Consider the following 23,813-nt stretch of genomic DNA (forward strand, 5'->3'; position numbering starts at 1 on the left):
AGCAGGCTGTGCAGTAGGCAGATATTTATTGGTGTAGAGAGGAGGGAGGGTCACAGGAGAACAGACACTCAGAGGTGACCGCAGCACAAAGCCAGGATGGAGCTGCTGCTGCTGGGAGCACCAGGCGTGTGTTCCCCACCAGCACCCCCCCCCCCCAGCTGTGGACAGGACTCCAGCTCTGCCCTGGGCCCGGGCCCACAGGGCGATGCAGCGCACAGCACCATCCCAACAGCTGGGGAGGACGGGGAGCTCCAAGCCACAAGCGTTTGCAGGGAGAAAGAAGCTCAGCTGGCTCCCAGAGCCATTCCAAGCTCCAGCAGCTGATAGAGGAGCTTTTAAGGACACCAGCACTGGTGTGAATGCTGCTGGAGCTGGAGGAGCACTGCACATGTGCTCTGGCTCTGCCCTGGTGTTCCCACAGGCTCCGTCCCAGCTCTGGCTGGGGCTGCCCGGTCGCTCCCACAACAGGGTTTTGCTACGGGGGATGCAGGGATTACACAGCAGCACTGGCTACGCTACAAGTTACATTCAAACTAAACCTCACAGGGACAACACGGAGGAGGAAGCGTGCTCAGAGCCCTGACAGCAAGGACTGCTGGTTGGGGCAGAGCTGCCGTGCTCCTTGCAGTGCCGGGAGGCAGCGAGCCCCAGGCTCAGCCAGGGGAAGCGCATACAGCAGATGAGTACAGTAACACAGGTACTATGGGTACACAACAGGAGGCGTCCCTCCCGCTGCACAGGGCCAAGCCTGTGCCACCAGCCCCTCTGGACCCCTCACTGCACACACAATCTAACTTCAGCTTGAGAATAATTTAACTAGCAACTGTACAGTTCCTCCCCTTGAGCCAGTTCAACACCCCTGGAGTCTAGGCAAGGGGTAACTCAGGGAGCACGTGGAAGAGAGGCAAGGGTCCCTCCGGGCTCCAGGGGTCGGACAGGAGCAGAGCAGGGTTAGAAGATGGGAATGTAGTTGTCAATCTTGGTCCTGTGCCTCTGGGCGATGCACTCTGCGATCCACACGATGTTGCGGCACTCCTGCTCCTTCAGCTTCACAAAGGCGTAGAAGACTCCAAAGTGGAACTGATTGAGGAATGCCAGCTTGTTCAGCTTCACCTGGGGAAGACATGGCACCTGTCCACCTCTGCTGGACTGTCCTCTGCCAGAAGCCAGCCCAGGGAAGGATGGAGCAGCACTGACTTCCCCAGAAGGCTCAGGGCTCAACCAGGAGGGGTCTGACACACAGAGGAGGAATTTATACCCTCACATGCTGTGAGAACCGGCCTTTCCCACATAATTACACTCTGCTTTCACTTTTGGTGGACCTAGCAGCAGCCTACAGGCACACTGCTGTAAGCTTCTGGGTGACGAGGACTGAGCCTCATTCCCTCCTTGGAGCACATGGCTAGCAGCCTCTTCCTTCCCCCAAACTATTCTTGCAAAGCACTGATATTCTGGAGCTCTACCACCAGGGCAGCAGCCAAGCCTGCTGCTTCCTCGAGTTTTTCAGAGGGCAAAGGCAGACACAATTGCTGGGAAGCGTCTCAGGGCTCACTTACCTCATGCTCAAAGAACCTGTCTTCAAGGGTCTTGTCTCCAGGGTTGCTGCCAGCCCCTTCAAACAGCAGCTTGTACTCCTGAGGGAAGATGGTACAAAAAGATATATCCACACCCTGGTACCTTCCGAGCTCAGCAGCACTCCTGGGCCCCATGCACCAGAAACAGCAACAAGACTGGGTCAGCAGAGAGCTGCCCTGTGCACACACACGAGCACTGACATGTGTTGCTTCAGCACAGAGACACCAAGCTCTCCGACTCCAAGCAGCATAAGACAAGCAGTCCTTTCCTCATGCTGCCTACTCCTGAGCTCCCCCAGCCCCGATGCACAGCAGATCCTGGTGCCAGCCCCGTGCCCTCACCCCAAAGCACTCACAGGGTAGTAGTCGGCGACATTTTTGACTTGCTCGTAGTCATCTGCTCTGGCTAACTGAGCCAGCCCCTCGGGGTAGAGCTTGCCACAGTGTGGGAACAGCTTTGCTCGGTCCTCCTTGGACAGCTCAGTGCCAAAGGAGTTGATGGTGATGATGAAGGCCCTCCGGTCAGCTTCAAACTGTGGGAGAAAAGAGAGCTTCACCTCAGACTGCAGTGAGGTCAGCAGACACCGGTGCTGCTCTGAACAGAGCCACATCAGAGGGCAGCGTGAGCAAGCCTGGCTCGCTGCCTGGGATGCACAGCTCTACATGTGTGGGCTCCTTGTACAGCTGATGCCTGGGGACTGCTGGGCTGAGGAAATCCCTACTTTGGGAACAAACCAAAGCGCTGAGCGGAGCTCCGGGAGTGATTTTCTCCCACCTACTGCCCTCGAGCCCAGCACACCCACCAGCTGGCCTTGGCACACTGACCAGCCACGCGCAGAATGGTGCTGGAAGTTCTCCTGCTTGTTGGATGGAGGTTGCCAAGATGAGGTGACCAAGCCTGCCCAAAGTCACGTGCAGACAGTGTTCTCCTAGGTCAGGCTGCAGTGGGATGCTGACAAGGATCACCCTTAGTGCTGGCAGACAGCATCACAGAGCAATGGGTGCCCCTGCAGGGTGTTCCAGACCTACCTCCAGGATGGGGCACATGGCGTCTGCTGTGGTACCTCCCAGCGCCTTGCAGAACTTGTAGAAGGACTCCAGGTATGCCTGGAAGACAGAGAGGAATGAGCACGTTTCCACACTGCTTCATTTACCACTCGCAGGGCCGTTCAGACAGCAAGCAGGGACGCTCCCAGACACTTTATAACACAGCACAGGCACTCTCACCCCAAGTGAACTTGGATGCCAAGCCCACACAAGGGACAGTGCTTCCCCAGGAGCCGGAGACATGAAGAGCTGTGGTTTGCTTGGTTCAAGGGACTGGATGAGCTTACAGCAGGCAGAACACCAGGCACCAACATTCAAGCCTATTTTGCTCCTTCGAGTGGTCTAACTCCAAAGCATCCGCTCGAGTCTCACATGGTTTCCTGACCCTGCTCTGGCCTCTACAAACATGCCAAGCCACACAACCATAGCTGCAAGACCCAAGCTCAGAAAGGAGCGCTGTGTAAGCAGAGTTGAGAGATGAGACGGGACATCTGTGAAGGAAACCAGCCGTCCTCTGTAATTCTCTTCTCACACTGCAGCCGCCGGGTCTCCATCCCAACTGGAGCACTGCAGAAAGTATCAAGCTAGGCACAGCCATGCTGCCTCCAGGAAACGTAATCCTTTGTGGAGAGGTACCAGAATCCAGCTGGAGGATGACTGCATCCCCCAAGGGGAGCCGTGGATGCAGCGCAAGGCTAAAAGTGCTGTTCAGCAAAAAACTTGCTCAGAGGAGACCATCATGTGATAAAACACCTCCCCAGACAGAGCGCTGCAGACAGAACCGCGTAAAGGGATGGAAAAATAACGATGCTGAGACACCACAAATCTCTGCCCTGTCACAAGATGGACCACATCCTCGGCCTCCGCTCTAGGAATGCACCTGGATGAGTGTGTTCTGTAAATACAGTGCCAAAGGGCACAGCTGGGCCAGCACCACGCATCAAGAGACACCGTGGCCAGAAGGCTGGAAATCCTCTTTGCCACTGCTGGAGCACAGAGAAGAGCAGAGCACTGGCCTGAAGGAAAGGAAGGCACAGACACTGAACTTTGCCTGAGGCTGGGTGAGAGGCTCGCTCACCACTTTCTGCCTTTCTCAGAGTTCACATGCAAACCTCAGGCCCTGCAAATAGAGGAGGTGTGCTCAGATATCCAGCACTTCGTGAGGACCCAGCAGCACAGACACCATGCAGACTGCAGGACAGCCATGCTGGGTGCCCTCCCTGGGGCCCCTCACAGATGACAGCAATTTACAGGAAGCTCTCCAGAGTCCCGAAACCTGTATCCCTGAAATGGTGGTGTGCTCACATTTAATAGTCCTTAATGGACTTTCACTTCCATGACGCAATTCAATTACCCTCTGCCTTCTGCTAGTCTTGTTTGTGCTTCACATCCAGGCTGATCTGTGGCCTGTCCATCCTCGTTGTCTTGTTCAACATTACCATCACAGTTCACTTCTCTTCCAGCTGAGGAATCCCAAACCTTCTTTCTGGTTTCCCACATGGAAGCATCTAAACCTTTACAGTGCCCTTCTTAGCAGCTTCTCCTGTTCTGCTGTTTGCATTCTGAGATGAGAGAGAGGAACTGGATCATGAAAAGGTGCAGTGTGCAGCACAAACACGCCGCAGATGTAGGCAGCGGCACAGGGCTGTTTGTGCAGTTCTCACTGTGAAGAGCCAACTGCTCACAACCCAACATTTAATGTAGCAGTAGCAGCAGGGAATAAGGAGAGCTTCATAAGATCACCTCTTCACGCCTCCCATGCATCGCTTCACATTTATCCACAGCGATCTCTGTGCTGTATTTTAGTGTCCAGCCACAAAGTTCCTCCAGCAGGTTCCTATAGGCAGGCTGCCAGCAAAGGCCAGCAGCCAGCCAGCTGCGTTCCAGCACATCCACTCCAAGATGGGAAAACACGGAAGAAAGCAGTGAAAATGATGATGCCAGCGTGCCTCCGCTGCTGACCTCCCTCTGCTCTAAGAGCTGACCACTTCACTTCTAACTCCTGCTCCCTTCTTTTAGCACATTTCCACTCAAGAACCTCCCCAGGGGTTGAATACCAGTGAGAGCCAGTCCCAGAGCACTGAGAGGCAGACATTCAGTTTGGGAGCAGCAAAAGCAGAATGCAAAGGAGCACCCAGCCTCTGCAAGGAGACGGGCAAGGTAGCGGCAGCTGGGACCCAAGGTGAAGGCACCCACCAAGCTGCAGGCACCCACCAAACTGCCTGCTGCATGCTCACTCTGCTCCCAGCCTTCCCCCAGCTCCATACAGCGAGCTGCAAGCTGCAAAGGTGCAGGTATTTATGCGTGCCAGCATACCTCCCTCCATTACAACAAAAGATCAGTACATGCCAGAGGCCACGTGCAGCTGGGCATGACTGCCGACGCGCAGCACCTTCTCCCCTCCCTTTGCCTCCTTCCCTTCATGCCTGACCTGCTCTCCACCTCTCCCAACGGGCCAAGGCTTCCTTGGGAAGCAGAGGTCACGCTGCCTGCTAGCTGGCTGTGACCAGTGCAAACAAGGCTGGCAGATACAATCTGCATCCCACCCTTAATCCAGAGAGCTGAGATGGAGCGATAGCCACAGCCTGCACATAAACACACACTTTTATGCTGCCAGCTCAAACCAGACGGGGCCAGAAGAGGAGCTGACAGTTTCCCGTGCAAGCTTGGGACAAGGAGCAAATTTATTTTTGTATCTACTCTAAGGGGGAAATGCATTCTTCCCTTTATTTGAAGAAAGTCAGCCTCTCGGTTGGAGCTCCTGGCCAGACAGAGCTGCAGGCACACTAGGAATGAATGGGGAAGCGAGCATCTCTTTCCCTTCCCAGAGTCTCAGTTACCTTATACAGCGTGTTTCGAATGATTTCAATGTTCATTTCGTCAAGATCCTGTTCGGATATGCAGTCTTGGAAGAAAGCAGCTGAAAGAGAACCACAGACACAGTTGGTGCTGCCCTGACCAGACCCACACACAGAGCGAGCCCTTGAAAACAGCAGGCAGGAGCACAGGTTGTGATGAGCTGCTCTGGCCCTTGTCTTCAGTGCCACCAAACTGCCATAACTCAAATCTCAGGCTTCACCATTGCTCCCCAGGCCACAGCCATTTTTTGGAGCACTCAACCCAATGTCCTTCTTCACCCCTGGAAGACTGTGTTGATCCCTCAAGTCCTACCATGCTGTCAACAACTCATTCTCAGCTGAAGTTCTCATCTCCAGCCACCACCATCAGTACCAGAGCAGCCCACATTTAAAAAAAAAAAAAAAAAAAAGGAAAAAACAGCAAACAAATCAACCCCAAACTGCTCCCAGATGCAGGCTCTCAGAACTGACAAGGTAGCTTCCAAATTGCCTGCTACAGCACAGCAGCAGGGAGACAGCAGTCCTGGTGTGCTTCTCCTTCCTCCTCCAGCACCTTATGTGGGTTCAGGAGATGTGGGGATACGACAGCTCCTACAGCCTGGAAGCTTGGTGGGGATCAAAGAGCCCTGAGCAGAGGATGACCCCCACAGAGGCCTCTTTGCTATGCAGCAGCAGCAGCGGGCAATGCCACGTAGCTAGAGGCACACTGCTCACTATGGCTGGCAGAAGTGAAACCAGAGAGTGCCAGGACTGGTTTTCACTGCAGGGCTCGCTGGCTAGCCTGAGACCAGTGGCTACTTCAGAGTAGCAGAGGAATGAGAACACAGCTATTTCAGTTCTTGGCCCTCCAATATCCCAAATTAGGCTAACAGCAAGACTTATTTTGCCCTGCTAACCTATGAAAGCCATTTGGGGTTAGGCATTCCTACCAAGCCACGTAGCTGCCCAGGCACTGTTAGGAGATAGAGCTGCTGTTTCTTCGCGTGTGGTCACTGGAAGGAGTGCAAGTTAAACAACTGGAGCCTGCGTGCTTGCTTGTTTAGGCAACACTGCTACTCCCCACGTCCTCCTGCTGAAGAAATGCCACACTAGATGGTACATAGGCTCAAGGGCACAGCCAGGGCAAAGGTCTGAGGCACTTGGACCAGCCAGGGCAGGGGCAGGCAAAGCTCACTCAGGGACAAGTGCACGAAGGCAAGAGGCAGAGAACCTCCTCTGCAATCTCCTCACCAGTGTACCAAGGTGAAGCTTTTAGGTCTCTGGGAGCTAATAATACCTTTGAACACTTGGTTCTATCTTATTCCTGAAGTGGGAAGGTTCATGCTCACCCTTGAGGAGGATGCTCTTCCCACACACCACCCCTACAGCGGACTTGGCTCAGCTGCAGGCAGTCTCCTACCCAGCAAGCCAAGCACACCATGCTCAGCTGTACTGGCACTGGCCTTGCTGCAGCAGCTCCATTCTCCTCTGGACACTCAGAGGTGGCCAGACCCCTTTAGACACATTCTTCCTTCTTTGCTGGGCTCTATGTGGCAAATTGTTTTTCCATGACAACAACTTGAGTTACCCCATTACTACAGCAAGCATTTTAGTGCCAAAAATGACAACTACCATCAAAGACAAAATGATGATTTAAGTGTTTTGTTCTTTCCAGCAACTCCAAAAAGAGTGATTAATCACTGACTCAGGCGTAGCTCATTACCTTTGCCCACAGATACTAACTTAGAAGGTCTCCTGTGACTACCTCTCCTACTACAGCAGAGTCTCCTGCGTTTTCTCCACAACCACTTCCTACACCTTTTATCTTTAAAGACCAGATCTGCCTGCATGGCTGTTCACAGAACTGTTTTTACAGAGTCACATGCCTCCTGGTCAAGGCTTGTAGCCTGTGACAGTGCCTCAGTGCAGGATCCTGCTATCCAAACAGCTTATGAAGCTTTGGCATGGGTTTTTTGTTGTCGCCGTCTGCTTTTGGGAAGTTAGTATATAGATGGTTACAGTTAGATAGTAGAGATTGTAGCTTAGATAGTACTACTAGTTAGCTGGATAGTATAGATAAAGTAGCATAGATAGCAGTACAGATAGTAGAGATAAAAGCTTGACCCAGAGCTAATTTTATCCATCTCAGAACAAGACAGACCATGCGTCAATCTCTAACAGTTATCTCCAAGCATTTCCTTCAAGAAATTACCCAATGGTCCAACTGGAAAAATTGGAATAGGACAGGCACAGAGGTGAGCTCAAGCCCAACCACCACAGGCACTGCAGCCACAGCTGGGTGTTACCCACTGCTTGGTCTTCCAGGGCAAAGGGACTTCTGCTCACCCAGGGGAGTGTCCACCAGGATGGCATTGTAGAGCTCTGCAGGTGTCTGCGCAATGTTCACAGCTTCCATCTGCTCAAAACTTCCCAGAGGGTGGCACTTGGGCACCAGTTCAGAGATGGAGCGCTGGTGCAGCGTGCCAGTGATCAGCAGGATGACGTTGTCGATCATGTAGCTGTACCTGCAGGGGTGAAAGAGGAAGCCTGTCACAAATAGCACCACAGCAGCACCAGGCCCTGCGAGCATCTCCAGGAAGATGCACCCTTCCCACAAAGAACAAGTGAGGCACCTCCTTAATGCCAAGTGCAGTCCCAAGCCCAGGCTTATGCTACAGCTCAATGCATCATTTTGGCAGCTGCAGCCGACCGCTGAAGAATATTAGATGGGAAGGGATTTCTGGAGGCTTTGGGCCAAACCTCCTGCTCCAGGCACGGCCAGCTCAGCTCCTTACCAAGCTGAACTCAGTCACTTCCAACCACGTGCATCATACAACCTCCCTGGGGTTCCGTCCCTGTTGTGTCTGGCCACGCTCACTACAAGAAGTCATTGCTTTTTATGATGGTATAATGCACCAGTGGACAAGAGAAGAGCCGCTGATGTCATCTATCTACTCCAGTAAGGATGATCTCCCACATCTTTCTCTCCAGAGTGGAAAGATACGGCGAACGAGAAACTGGTTGCAAGATCATACCCAGAGAGGGGTCAATGTTCAGATGGAGATCAGTGCCCAGTGGTGCCCCTCAGGGGCCACATCTTCATCAGTGACATCAACAGGGGAATCAGGTGCACCCTCAGCAAGTTGGTGGATGACCTCAAGCTGTGTGTCCAAGAGAACCTCATCAGATCCAACAGAGCCAAGTGCGCAGCCTGCACCTGGGTCGCAGCAACCCCCACTGTCAGTGCAAGCTGTGGGATGTAAGGATGGAGCACAGCCCTGCTGAAAAGGACATGGGGGACTGGTGGGTGGCAGCTGGACACGAGCCACTACTGTGCCCCCCTGCATCCAAAGCAGCAAAGCCAGCAAGTCAGGGAGGGGATGTGTCCCTCTGCTCTGCACTGTGAGAGCTCACCTGGAGTGCTGCATCCAGATGTGGTGTCCTCAGTACAGGAGAGACACGGATGCTGCACAGGATAGAGCTGCTCCTAGAAGGGAGCTGTTCCCATTGCTCTCCCAGCATCGCTTGCTCTGCAGAGATCAGGTCACCAAAGTGCCAAAGGACCAGAGCAAAAAGGAATCTACTGATAACCTGTCTCGAGTTCAGCTTTGGTGCCAACAGCACTGCTCAACCTCGCCAAGAGCATGGAGAAAGGGTCACACTCCTGCAGTTCCGCTCCCTTCTGAAAACAATGGGGCTGGCAGCTTTGGCACAGCCTTTATTTATACCCTCCCAGAACCACACACAACTATTTCCACTCCTCAGCAGCAGAGAAGGGGCAAAGATGCTAAAGGAGCAGGGCACTCGGGGCTTCATGCTCCTGCACTCTGACTCCTTGAACTGTAAAAGCTTAGCAGGCAGCTGGTGCGAAAAGTCCTGAAGAAGGTTGCTCTGCAACAGAGAGGACTGGGCCTCAATTCCAACACAGAATCACTCAGGTTGGAAAAGACCTTAAAGATCATCGAGTCCAACCACGACCTAACCATACTGCCCTAACTCTAACAACCCTCCACTAAATCACGTCCCTGAGCACCGCATCCAAACGGTTTTGGACATCTGAACATGAGAAGGAACTGTGTGAGTTTGAAGCAGGTGGGTGCTGAAGCATTGCAGCCAGTGGGGCAAGGCTGGCGGGACAGCAAGGCAGTCAGACAGTATGGGGATGCTGCTGCTCATTGCATCTCTGAGCTAACAGCCACACAGCTGCTTCCCTTGGAAGCCCAGGAAGGACAGGCGAGCAGAGCCAGCCAAAGGCAGGTGTCTGCAGTTTTATTAGATGGGCTTAACAAGCTCTCAAATGCACTCAAGGGGAAGGCCCATGAACAAATCCACACCTTCGTTCCTCAAACAGGTGCTGCCCCTTTCTCCAGGCAGCAGGTAACACTCCTCCAACCATCAGTTCTGCAGAGAACCCTTCTGACTTGCAGGGATGCTCAGTCTAGAACTACAGCAGTCACACAGCTACCAGGGCACTGGGAAACCTCCACCACCCTTCAGTCTGCTAGGTCATCACCTGTCCTGTTTGTGCAGCTCTCACCATGGTTGCAATCTCCTGGCAGCAAGAAGTGCTCCTTGGTAAGAACCATGAGCAAGTTCCCTGCAGCCCTCAGGCAATCAAGAGCATCTTATTGGCTCATTGGATCCACATTCAGAGAAGGAATTCCCTCTGCAGGAGACATCACCACTTGCAAAGCAGAGGGAAAGTTCACTTTTCAATTTCCATCGTGGTGGTGGTGTTGCTCTAGCGAGCAGGACAAAGATCTTCCCACGGCTGCGAGGGCAGGCAGACAGCAGCACACCCACATCACCCTTCCTGATAGTGAGCTAAGGGTGAATCCCATTTCCTTCAAGCAAGCCCAGACCACACTTACTCAAATGCAGCCTCTGGTTCGTCTCAGTCATTCTGGCTTAGTCAGTCACGGCGATGAGGCAAGTCCTCCAGTGCCAGGGCAGCTGGAAAAGCCTCTTCCCATTTCTGGAAGGGGCAACACTTGCCAGTTCCCAACAAGAACGCATCTGCTTTCAGTAGCACAGCTGTACTAAAACCAGAGGAGAGGTCCTGGCCACTCCAGCATTTCCGCCCAGCCCCAGGGGATTAGATTGATTATGGTGGCAGCAGTTTTCCTAGAACCTCCTCCAACCCCTAGTTTAATAGAGCAGCCTTTGTCATGGTTCTCCCCATCTCCTATCAGGTTCTTACCAGCTTCATTACACTCCTGCCACGAGCTGTTATCTGCATCTGCAAAGGCTGGACAATCAGCAGGAGCTCCACTGTAGTCACATCCTGCCTCGCTCTGCCCTCCTCTCACTACACCCAGGTGTGGTGCTACACCAGAAACTCACATTCACAGAAACACAGCGCTGGCTGGTTCCTAGAAGCAGCACTCACGTCTCACACTGCAGCAGAATTTCTGATTTGGGGACAGGAAGGAGTCATCGTGTTCAGAAGCACTGCTGTCAGCAGGAGATGCTGGCTTGCAGCTTGGATGAGCGCCTAGAAGTGAGGAGGGCAGCACCCATGCGATGGCTGTGTACAGGTAGCACAACAATGTGTGTTCTCCTCCTTTTGGATTTCTTTCAGTACAATCACTGATTAGCAAGAGATACAGGAAAGATTATAATGGCTTTCCACCAAAGGAGCACATAAAATGCATGAAAGCTCCTCACGTGGGACACCGACAGCCTGAAGGCACCAGGGCACGGCCCTGCAAGGCAGCAACCCCAAAGCAGGCACGGCTCTGCCCTCCCCCACTTCCTAATCTAATCATAAAGAGTCATTGTCCTGCAGCAGATAGGTTGGCTTTTTATTGCTTTCTGCTCTGGGATACTAAAGAAGCCGTAAACAATACTGCAAGTGGTCACAAAGCATGACTAATGAACCCAACACTGCATGACCTGCGTTTCTCAGGGATCCTCTGAGAGCCCTGCCAAGCTGTGGTTTAACAGCTGCTTGCTGAGGGGTCATGAGGACAGCCCTGCACAGGAGGCAGCGGGCTGATAGTGGGGCAGGGCAGCCCTGGGGCTCTGCTCACACCGGTGTCCCCACTGCCAGACCTTCCCCTCAAAGGGAGATCACAGAATCATAGAATGGCCTGGGTTGAAAAGGACCACAGTGATCATCTAGACTCAACCCCCTGCTGTGTGCAGGTCACCAACCAGCCCAGAGCCACATCCAGCCTGGCCTTGAATGCCTGCAGGGATGGGGCATCCACAGCATCCTTGGGCAACCTGTTCCAGTGCCTCACCACCCTCTGGGGGAAAAACTTCCTCCTAATACCCAACCTAAACCTCCTCTGCTTCAGTTTAAATCCATTCCCCCTTGTCCTATCACCATCCAACCTCATAAACAGCCGTTCCCCCTCCTGCTTATACGCTCCTTTCAAATACTGGAAGGCCACAGTGAGGTCTCCCCAGAGCTTTCTCTTCTGGGGAAATGCTGGGGATGCTGACCACAGACCTCCTGTGCTCTCCCACGTGCAGTAATCTGTGGCTGCAGATGCTGAGTGTTTGCTTTGAGATAAAAGAGGGGAAACTCCAGCAGGATCAGAGGAGTGCTCTGAACCCTGTGCAAATTCCAGAGACAGCCTTAAATGACAAATGAAGTGGCATTGGCTGCAGTCACTCTTATGTTCAGAGTGGCTCACCCAGTTCATGCACTTAGGGCTGAAGATGTTAGCAAGGTGCTGGCATGTAGAGCACAGGGTTACCACTTTCTGAGCTCTGAAGTGAGGAAAGGAACGCCCGGAGGAGCAGTAGCTGACATAGAGCAGCACTGACAGCTGAGAGGCTGGCACATGGAGCAGATCACTGCAAACTAATTGCCCTGCTGAGGAAAGGAAAAGGGACCTCACAGAGACCTCAATGCCTCACTGAGGCTCTCCTGGAGTAACAGACAGCAATAGAACTGAATTAAATCCTCAGGTTCCATTTTCAGCTCAATAACAAATCAACCTGTGGGCTGGAAGCATCGCCTGCCGTGCTGCTGAGCTCAGAGGGCAGGGCAGGGAGCAGGCAGCGTGGACACATGCTGACCTCTCCCTGTCTTTCCTACCATCACACCATCAAAACCACACCTAAGTGGTCACTTTGCAGACCTGCCAAAGAGAAAGCTGTGAAAGTCATGGTTGCTACCACAAAATGGGAGCTCGGCCAGAAAGTGAGTGCTCTGCTAACCTTAGATCAATGGGACCATTTCACAGCAAAGAGGTATAACTTCACAGCACTGCAGAGCCTTTCACATCCGAGCATCCAGAAACGCTCTCTATATTTAGCTCCACGTGATTATTACCATCTCTTGAGACAGAATTCAGTTTCCTAGTGGTATCATCCAGCAACCTGCAAGCAGTCGTACAGCATAAGTCACATTAAAGCCTAATGAGCAAAAAAAAACCAAACCAAAAACAACAGAAAACCCCTTCAGAAGCACTGCAGCATTGAGGATTTACAAACACACGTCGCACTCTAGATGCATGCCACCCCCTTGAGACATCATGAATGTTTTGAATGCCAAGCAGCCTCATGCAAGAGGCTCTGGTTTCTTAAGCCTGATGCCTTAAGCTTGACCTCAGAACTTGAGAAACATTAGGCTGGTCTGCTGGGCTGAGCCCTGGCACTGCACTGCTCCTAGGAGACTTTAGCACTAATCGCAGTTTAAGTGTTGATCAGGGACATCTAATCACTCTGCTCACACATAAACTTTGCTAAAGCCAAATGGAAAACAAAAGCTGCTAACAGTGGAAGACCTTGAGAATGGTTTCTATGAAGGAGCAAAGCACATCATGTGGATTCAGGAGTGCCCAGTGAATGCTCATCCAATTAAATGCACCGCATGCACGCAAGCTGCCTTCTGGAATCACCACAGCCAGGCATAAATCCACCAGGGGAGCACGGATAACTTGTAAAGTACTCCTTCCCTGTTCTGCTTTAATGCCCCTAGCAGACACGCTACGCAGCTGCAGAGGAAGGAGTGGTGAGATGGAACACAAGGCAAGCATGAGAACAACCAGAGGGATTCAGCTGTAAGCAAAGCCGGTGAGGACAGGGCTAAGCCCATGCCTGCCCCTGGGTGAAGCAAACCAGCATGGATGCAGTCACCCAGGAACAGCACGTTCCCCCTCCAGTCAGCTCCAGTCTGCCTGCGAGGGCCATCCCCAGGGCCACAGAGCTTCGTTAGGAAGAAGTGTCCTTAATTACAACTGGAACTTATCGCTACATTTTGCTGCCTCCAGTGAGAGCACCCTGCTAGCATGAGTAGCGTGACTCAGCGTGCCTGCCTGGCACCGTGCTGACACTTCCCAAGCCAAGAAAAGCACCGGTCAGTCGAAGCAGGGTTCCAGTTTAAAGGAACTGGTGAAAGGAAGCATCTTCCAGGTGCAGCAGGGAATAAAGCCCAGTGTGATATGCAGCAAAATCCACCTTCCAGAGAGCACGCTGCCCTTTCCTAAGGGGACACCCGCCGTCATGCTGTTTTGAAAGATGACTCCTGCAGCCACCAGCGAGGCACACAACCCGGTTATCTTTGCAGACGTTGGTTCTGGGAAACAGGCACGAGCCCTGTATCCTTTGAGTAAGCATGGGAACAGACGCAGTTCCAATGCCACCATCCAGAGGCCGCGAGCCTGTGATCATTTCCAGACCATTAGCTCCATGCCCTCTCGTTTTGAACGTTGCACAATCCCTCCAAGAACTTGGCTTATCAGTTCAACTTTGCACTCTCTGCAAACAGGGAAGCTGTTTGTCAGGAGCCTGTGCTTCTCTGCCAAAACCATCTCTGCCAGAAGAGGCTCGTAAACCTTTTACTGCAGGATCCCCAGCTGCTCTGGTAATTTTTTGCTTCCCGATCTCACCATCACGAAGGTCTCAACAAATAAATAGCGCCGTGCAGTTTTAAACCGCAGAAGCAGCGGGAAAAGAAACTTCAGATTGCTGCATGCACCCCAACAGACTGTCAGCACCTAATGTAAAGCTCCTGGAGCTCTTTCTTTTGTAAGAAAGGGCTTCGAAAGGACGCAGTCATATTTTGTAACCTCACACAGCTATGCCAGCATGCACACTGCAGTACATTTAAAACAAAGACAGGCAGCTTCCTACTCCAGAGGAGGGTAGGAAGACTTGAGTCTTCAGCTCAAGTAGCAATTGAAACAGTTTGGCTCTAGAAAAGCACTGCCATTAAGATTAAGTTTCAACTCAAAGCCAGGCAGTAGAAACTAGATCTATCCAGTGCAGGGAGAGGCAGAGCAGGAAAGGGTCACAGAGAAGGTACTAGAAGGAAGTGTCAGCTACAAAAAGGCATGTGCAAGTGGAAAAGGTACACGAAGCCTCGTCAAAAACAGGTCCTGTGACCGCAAAAACGTACCGACAGCCAAGTTCCCAGGGACATCCTCAGGGCAACCATGTTCCCAAGGTCTAGCAGACTGGGGAGGTAAAGACAAATGATGTCTGAGTCCATCCTCTGCAGACAGGTGTGATCACGAACCTGGAAGACGTGTTCAGACCCAGCTCCACCCCAGGCCTCGCTCCTATGTGGGCTCAGAGCTGGCACCAGAGCCTGGCCATGAGGCAGAGCCCTTCTGTGCCCAGCAGCTTTACTGCCCAGAAGCTGACAAAGCCTTCAGGTGAGGCTGCTGTGAAATCAGGCTTTCCCAAGCAGAGAAAACACTGCAGTAGTAAGGGGAAAAAAAACAACAAACAAAACCACACTCCTCCCAACTCCACTGAAAAAAACCCTACAGCTGACAATCCAATCGGGCTACAGCTGGCTAGAGCTCAGAGTAATAGCACAAAGGACAGATACGAGTCCTGTCTAAACTGCATAGACAAGCACTGGAAAGAAAGAGCCAGGACATGGCACACAGCAGCAGGCTGGCACAAAGAACAAAGCCTTTACAGAAAGGCAGGGCAGCACATCACCGAGAAGAACCTAAAACCCACTTCCATCCCACAAGTCAATATGTGCTTGTTGAAATCAGGAAGTGGGTTTTGCTGTTTCAAGTACACTTAATACCTGTTTGTTGCTGCCCTACAGCATGTCACTCCATTCCCTCGGCCAAACAGACAATTATTTGTGCTGGAGCAAAGAAACTAGCAGCCAGCTTGTGCCCATCAGTCAGACCCACTGAGGTCGGCTGAACAGCACAGGGGAGCAGCAGCCGTGCTGTGAGGAGCTGCACAGCAAGGCACAGAGCTAGCAGGTGTTTCACATGGACTGGGGCAGGCTCTGATTTCCCTCACCGCGATACGCAGCAGCACGGGACGCTACCACTTGAACAAACAACACGGAAATCAGCCAAGTAACAATGCACCACTTGCCACAGAAGAGATCCTGGAGAGGACTGGAGCCAGGAAAGCGTCACAGTGGTGCCAGGAGAGGAGCACACCAAGACAGAAAGCAGCAACGGCAAGCAGCCCTGCGAATGACAACCTTGCACCGCAGTTGCTGCATTGCTGCGTTCTTGGCTCAGCGTGCTTTTAAAAACCCTCCTTTCCCCTAAGCTTTGCAGGGAGGTCAGCTCTGCCCACCCTGAGAGGTGCCCTTTCTCAGCCCTGGCACTACTGCACGGGGCACAGGCAGCACAGGGCTGGAGTGCCACCTCCCGGCGAGCTGCAGGCAGCACTGCCTCGGCCGTGAGGACAGCACACCTAAAAAGCACCCTGCACTGGAAAGTGCATTTCAGAGTTGCACCAAATACGCCACCAAACATCTCCCCTTTTAAGCCTGACACAACTCCTACAGTCCCACCTGACATCAGAAAATCTAAGGTTTACAACCCATCACACCTCTCTTGGGCCATTCCCAGTGAACTCGCTCTTCCCTCCAGCAGCAACCGGTCCCACTCAAACCTTCCACATCTTTCTACCATTTTCTATTCCAGTTCAGCCTGGGAGGTTTTAGCACACAGTCACATTCAGTTACACAAGTTCCTTGCTCTGACCACCTCGTGTCTTGCTGGCACTGAGCTGTCTAGCAGGAGCAGTCTCTGTCCCACACTCATTACCTACCCTGCAAAAAAGGAATGGGAAATAGTCCTGTTTAAAAGGCAAAAGGTAAATCATTTCATTGCGTGCACATGTGTGGTCACAGAGGGACACCACCTCATCCTGGGGTCACCCAGGTCAGGTGGTGACGCAGCATCCCTGCCACATGCATGGGCACAACGTTCCCAGCACTGCCAAAATCTTCTGGCTCCGTATTTCTATGATGTTATCCCCACAAACAAAGCAGTTTGAGATGGAGGACACATGGCACAAGGAGGCACTGCCTGCCTCTGAACTGAGCCATTTGCCACTGCAGATATTTGGGATGTGCACAGGAAGCTCTGTGCTGTCAGAAGTACAGCTCTGAAACTCCTGCCCCCTGCCTCAAATCAGCATTGTTTTACTCACTGAACATATCAGGATTATCAGCAGATTATTATCATCAAGACCTGCTGGGCAAAAACAGTAGAATCCTGCTCTTTGAGTTTCCCTGTCCTCCTTCACCTGTGGTTACTTGTCTGTAGCACCACTAGAAGTTACTGAAGTCCTCAGTGTCTAAGAAAGAAGGGGACAAATTCTTTAACAGGTGTGACTGTGACAAAAGAAGGGGGACATGAGTTCAAACTAAAAGAAGGGAGGCTTAGGTCAGAGCTAAGGAAGAAGTTCTTTATACTTCAAGTGGTGAGGCAGTGGCACAGGCTGCACACAGAGCTGGGCTGCCCCATCCCTGCAGACAGCCAAGGTCAGGGAAAGGAGGTTTTGAGCACTGATGGAGCTGTGGGTGTCCCTTCTCAGTGCAGGGAGTGCCAGCAGATGGCCTTTAGGGTGCCTTCCAACTCAAACCATTCTACAATTATTTGAGGTTCTAAGAAACAGACAGGCACCTTTGAGCAGCTGAAGCTGTTAACACACTCTGTTTCATCACCACTGCATACCCACAGGAGATCTCTCCATCATGGTGCACCAGAAATACAACGGAGAGCTTGGACTCCAAGCACAAAATGCTCCCTGAGAGGGTGGAGACGCTTCCTGGAGGCAGAGAGCTGCATTCTGCTTCCTCCAGGCAGTGCTGAAGACAATGCCATTAAAAAAAAAAAAGAGCTGTGAGAAAAAAGAGGTGAGAGCGAAGACAATTTGAGGAAGAAACATTCTGTACAAATGGGAGCAATGCATTTAAAAAGAGATCATGCAGTAGGTGAGATACGTAGATATCATCTGCACAGAGCTGTGTTCTGCTCTAGACAGCTCATCAAGGCTGGGGAGACAGAAGCAGAACAAGATCAAACATAAGTCGAGCTGATTGTGAACACCAGTTTTAAAGCTAAGTCATTCAAATGCTGCTAAGAACCAGCCTGCCACATTACACGTGGTGACCTACAAAGTGCTTCCACCATTACCAGTGCTGCTGCAAGGTGAGGCCTTTGCCATATCTTGCTGATGTGCTGCTCTATATCTGGAGCCAGTTTTACAGCCAGGTGTGCAAGAAGAAGCTTAGAAACCACAAAGGACTTAAGAAGATGGGCAGCTTCAGCACAGTGACCCAGAAAATTACAGCTGTGAGGCACCGGGTTTGACAAATGAGATAGTGGCACTGTCCAGACATGGCAAGGATACAAGAGGAAGGATTTACAAGGATGCTTTGCTGTTTCAAGCCTTTACATCAGCTGACCCAGCTGTGGGACTGCGCACACAAGAGCCCAGTGTCTTCTGATGCGCCAACAAAGGCTGCTGCAGCCCTGCTGCACACTCCAGGCCCTCCCTTTCTTCAGTGATTGGATCCCCACCGAGCTAGCTGAGGAAACAGATCAGTGAAAGATTAACCCCAAATGAGAAAATCTGTTCCATTTTGGTCAGCTCAGCTCCCTGAACCAGTTTATGATGGGGACAGGACTACAGGCAGCAGAGTGGGATGGAAGGATCCCTGCGGCCCTGATGAAGAGTCAGAACTGGCACACAGCTGCTGTCATGCATAGGCTGATGTTTTTGAAGAGGGTCACACTGAAAACCCAGGAAAAAATCAGCACTGGGGACAAAAGTAAATGCCTGGGCAAGCAGAGCCAGAAGCAGTTCAGCAGCAAAGGCAGGTAAACGTGCAGAAAGCGGGACTGAGAGACCCAAGGCTGGAAGGACGAGGTTTTAAGCACTGCTCGTGAACAGCTGTACTCACGTAATAAAGTCCAGAAAGCTTGCCAGGGGCTCGTATGCGTGGTTCCTCATGTGACGGAACTCCACCACCATCTTCTCCTTCAGCTTGTCATCAATGACAGAGACGGTGAGCGGGGAGGCTTCGTTAGCCAGGAAGTTCCCATAGTCTGTGCTCTGGAGGTGCAGCTTCAAGTCTGGAAAAGAAAGCACAGTGCCACTGCACAGGGTTTGTTCTGAGGGGCTCAGGGGGTTTGATGAGCTGTACCTAAGAAAGGTTGTGTTCAGTGCTTCCCTCACTGGGAGGCAGGAGGCACCTGAAACGTTTTCAGAGCCAAAAAGAAGCAGGCAACAACCCTAAGATCATAAAGCAGCCAGATGACTGCATCATCAGATGGATCCTACTAATTGCACGGTTGAAGATAAGTCAGGCATTAAGAGGTAGAGAGGGGCTGAAGAAAAGCCCACTTAAACACACCCCATACAGCAGCCATTCCCTGCTCTGGATGAAGGAAAAAGGCTAGAAACACCTTCCCCTCCCTTTACAAGCTGAAGAAAGCTTTGTTCCCCCCAGTGCCCTCGCTATAGGTCAGGTGCCCAACCACGCTGTGGTTCTGGACAAGCAACTACAACTTGCTGGCTCTGTCCAGACAAAAAGCCCTATTTGAGCCAAATGCAACTAAACATCTCTATGGAAAAACTGAATCCAGAGCTGAGGAACGTCTCACAGTCCCATTTCTCGCAGCATGACTAGCTGTGCTGGTACATGATGTTCATCTCCCTTCAGCTTCACCCCCAAAGGGCCTGCAAGGCAAGCATCCTCCCCAGGACTCGAGGCCTTTATGGGAAAAAGAGAAGAGCTGAAAGAGTTTAGCCAAACCAGATGTGAACGCACCGTCCAGAGAAAACAAACAGCAATCATCAAGGAGAAAAATAAATGAGGAAACCAAGGCACTTCTCCCTGCTTCTTCTGATGCCAGTCCTCGGCACTGCGGGGTGAGCAGGACACACCTTACACATGTGGCACATGCTAAAAGATGCACACACATGCTGTGAGTCAAGCCTGGCTGGAGGAGTCTGCTCTTCTGACACCACATCCAGCTACAGGCAGAAGCTGGACAAATTCCGAATGCTGAGCTCCAAGCTGAGCTGTACTGCACAGCGTGACACCGGCCTCATCCAGAGGGCCAGCAGGGTCAGACAGCTTTCAGTTCTTTGGGGTATTTCCAATGGGATCTAGCAAGACATTTCTGACCCGGTGCTTTTCAGCTAGGAGGACATTACCACTGCTGAGTCTCACAGGAAACAGATTGTGGTTACAGAGGGGGGAAAGAAAGGCCAGGCACTTAATAGCACTCCATTCTGTTGTGTTTCTCAGCCGTTTCCAGGAGAGTTTTGTACTGCATTTACTTTTAATAAGGAATCCTGGATGCAGCAGAGAGCTCCTTGCCCAACAACACGCACCATGGTTGAAGCAAAGCAGAAACTTCACCCAGATCTCTGCTCTCCAGACACAGTTAACAGCTGTGATTTTTTCTACCAGACATTATGAACTCCTGAGATGGGGAAAAACACAGTCTGGATAACTGTGACAGTGGAGTTTTCAATATGATCCCCATCACAGAGTCAAACACCCTAAAACTGGATTGCACCAAAACTCAGAACGTCCTTCAGCTCAGTTTGGCACACGTGGAATCGTTATGGATGACAGTCAGTAGCATTCTAAGCTCTGTCATTGCTCAGAGCCCCCATGAAAGCTGAGTCTGGGCAAGCACCACATGATTTTGTGTTGCATCTACAGGGGAGCTTGGAGAGAAGGCAGCTACTGCACATCCTATCACCTCTTATTTCAGTAGGGACACTTTCAAAGCGCTCAGCTCTGACACACAGCTCCAGTTCCTACCTTCCACACTGCAAGAATCCACCTTGCTGCCTGCTTACCTGATGCCAGAGAGCCACCACCAGGGACTAATGGACTGAAAAGGGCAGCTTGATGCACACCAGGCTTTGCTTGGACAGTGTCACCACCCACAGCTCAGAGCTGCTTTCTGTCTGCTCAGAAGGGGCTGCCCCCACAGCACAGCACAAGGGCCAGCACGAGGCCATGTAACTGGAACAGGGACCATGTTTATATAACACTTGGAAACAGCTTCTACAGGGAAGGCCAGCCACAAGCTACAGGAACTGACCTCCTCTGCATCTCTCAGCATCCAAGCGGACAGAACTTGTTTTCCAAAAACTGGACTGGGTTTACAAACCCTGACTCAAAGCATCCCCCCAGCACAAGGCTCAGGCTCTCCCAGAGCCCAGCCCCCAGCACAGCTCAGACCTGGCAGCAGCAGCAATTGCCTGAGATCCCCTCTGCTGTGTGTCGGCAGCCCGGGGCCAAGAGGTATGCATGGCTGTTCCAGCATTTCCCCCAGCGGTTCATGCACTTTGAGAACAGACTGAACCAGCATTTGGCAAGGGAGCTCCTGAATTACCACGCTGCTTTTGTTCTCTCCCCCACCAAGCTGGGTAAACGATGGCCAGGTCACAGCTCCCAGAAAGCTGCTCCATGCAAGAGCACAACAGCACAACGGAGCCTCATCCTCTTCCTGCTGGGTATTCATTGCAGCAGAGCTCAAGGTGGCCATGCTGTGCAATTCCAGCAACCACCTCTCAGCTCAGGCACTCCCAAACTGATGCTGCATATATAAAAATTGAAATTTGCTTTGCCACCTCCCAGGCCTAAGGTAGCAAAGTAAAAGAGGGAGGGATGCTGCAGCAGCCTGCAGAGCAGCTCATCGCCCACATCTCCTTCTGAAGGCTGCAGCTTTTGCTGCTCCCCACGTCACTTCTGTTTATGTGGTGGTTTTAACCACCTCAGATGCTTCTGAAATGGATTCTCTGAAAGCAGGCTCGAGGAATGCCCAAAAATCATTCATTTTCTGCAGAATTTAAAACCTTTTCTGTGGTTGCAGCACACCAGCAGCAGCGAGCTGCCACCTCTCCTCAGCTGCCAGCCAGCAAGTTACACCACACCAAAACTAGGCACAGAGCAGCCCTTTCCCTATCACCTTTAGCTCTTTAGCTTCTGAAGGAGAGGCTGCTAGCACAGGCTGCACAAAGAGGCAGTGCTGCCCCATTCCTGCGCAGACACCCAAGGTCAGGCTGGATGGGGCTCTGAGCACTGACAAGATGTGGCTCGTTGCAGGGCGGTGGGACTAGATGACCTTTAAGGATCCCTCCTGACTCAAATGATTCCATGATTCCTACAGAGGCACGGCTGTCAAATGCTAGCAACAGTTTAATATTCTGCAGAGCAGCTACCAGACCTCTAAGAGCCTATGGCAGCTTCTAGGAGCTGGAGACAGCGCAGCACCCTTCTGACAGCAGGAATCTAGGTGAGTCATAAGCCCGGTTAGCCAAGGCAGACTCTGCACAGCAGATCTAAGCTTGCACGAGGGAGGCAGAGGAAAACAGCTCCAAGTCCTTCGCTGACACCTTGTGTCAGAAGCAGGAATCGGCTGCAGCAAGCTCCAAGTGCACCCAGCAGAGGCACCCAGTGCACGGGGACCTGTCTGAGGAACCACTAAAGCATCAGGACTTCGGTGCTGAAAAAAAAGGATTAAACATTCTTGATTTACACAGAAAGCTTAAGCCAAAACAGCTTAAGCCAAAACAGTTACGCCTGGTCTGCTGGTTGGTAACCCTGAACATAGCAGGGGGTTGGGACTGAATGAGCAGTCCTTTTCAACCCAGGCTGTTCTATGATTCTATGAATTCACATTAAAGCCTGCAGAGCACAGAAAACAGACAGCAAAATCAGAACCATGAGGTCAGAGGAGAGAAACTGTCTGCCCACAGACCTACATGAGTGATCACGAGCAACATTCCTTTGAAGGAAAAGCCTTCAAATCAGGCAGGAATACAGAAAGCAAAGCAGAGGAGGAACAGGAAGAGCAGAGAACTCAGAACAGCCCTTATGGTTGGAGAACAGCAGCAACCACCACAGAGCTGTCTGGAGGAGACAGTAACAAAAGCAGAGCAATGATATGGGAAGTTCAAATTGATTCATTTCAAATGCAGAAAGTGCCACACCAAGGGAGAGCTAGGTTTACACAACTTGGTTTAGGATGCAAAAAGGGGGAAAGGAAAAAAAAAAAAAAAAAGGAAGCTGTAAATACAGAAAGACCCCAAAGAGGAAGAAGCCTGCAGCGATAAAGTCCAGGGCTTGCTGACACTGCTGACCAGCAGGAACATTTCCCAGAAACCTCTTTCAGGCCTTGGGCAACCTGATCTAGTGGGGCAGCCAGCCCACAGTGGGGGCAGCCATTCCATTGTTCTAATCACACTCCTACTGACAAAAAAAAAAAAAACAAAAACAAAAAACAACAGACACCTTGGCACATGTTCCAACCTATCTCCACAAGCTGGTTTTGGCCCTCACAATTTAGAAGCAGGTTGCTGAACCAGGCTCCTGACACATATGAGTGACAAACAAATGGGGCAGTGGCACAGGGGAGCTGCACAGCACAGACTGGTCAGGATGAGCTGACCAAGGGCGATAAGCAACACAAACCCACCCCAGCTTTGTACACACCGATCAAGAAAGAAGACAGTGGCTGAAGCAGGATCAGCCCAAAGCTCACGGGGAAGGGCAGTTCCCGTCCGAGTTTACCAAGCTCTGCAGCGCTGGTTTGGTTTGAACATAAGAAACGCCTCCAAAGCTGCCGGTGCCCCCTGCGTGCTGCCTGCTCCTGTCAGAAGTGCACACCTCAGGCAGGGATCAGGCCATGCCAAGCACCTCATTTCTGGCCCCAACGTAGCGAGCAGGTTTCCTGGCGTGGAAACACACAGCAATGCCCGACACAACCCCAAAGTCCCCCTCAGAGCAGGCTCTCCCCTCAGCCCTCGGCCGTGAAGGGGCGGCGGCTCCGCCCGGCCCGGCGCTCTCCCGCTCACCCTCGAGGCTCTCGCACTGCACCAGGTTGACGTAGTCGCCCTGCCGCAGCACGCCGGCCTTAAAGCCGCGCACCAAACCCTCCAGGTAGCCGTTGTCCACGTTGAAGTAGAGCTCCGGGAAGCACGACATGATGGCGGCGGCTGCGGGACCGGCGGCGCCTCACGTGACCCGGCGCTCACGTGACGCAGCTGTCAATGCCCCACTTCCGGTTCCGGCTTGCTCTGCGCAGGCGGGAAGGGCTGAGGCGGTGTGAGGCGGAGCGCCGCCATCACCCCTCAGTGCGGGGTTGCT

The 23,813-nt window shown here is 52.1% G+C and overlaps 1 protein-coding gene across 1 annotated transcript; it reads right to left on the reverse strand.

Moving 5' to 3' along the window:
* Positions 1-7: 7 nt before the first annotated feature.
* ATP6V0D1 (ATPase H+ transporting V0 subunit d1) lies at positions 8-23,695 on the reverse strand. The gene is made up of 8 exons (XM_042885990.1): positions 23,522-23,695; positions 18,600-18,771; positions 7,805-7,983; positions 5,462-5,541; positions 2,604-2,681; positions 1,931-2,107; positions 1,557-1,634; positions 8-1,113 (listed from the first exon to the last, which is right to left on the reverse strand). The coding sequence occupies exons 1-8, from the start codon at positions 23,649-23,651 to the stop codon at positions 952-954; spliced, it is 1,056 nt and encodes a 351-aa protein (XP_042741924.1). The 5' UTR covers positions 23,652-23,695; the 3' UTR covers positions 8-951.
* Between the last annotated feature and the right edge of the window lie 118 nt (positions 23,696-23,813).

The sequence above is a fragment of the Lagopus leucura genome, unplaced genomic scaffold, assembly GCF_019238085.1.
Source record: "Lagopus leucura isolate 7727_CA_CO unplaced genomic scaffold, USGS_WTPT01 Super-Scaffold_100054, whole genome shotgun sequence".
NCBI lineage: Eukaryota > Metazoa > Chordata > Aves > Galliformes > Phasianidae > Lagopus > Lagopus leucura.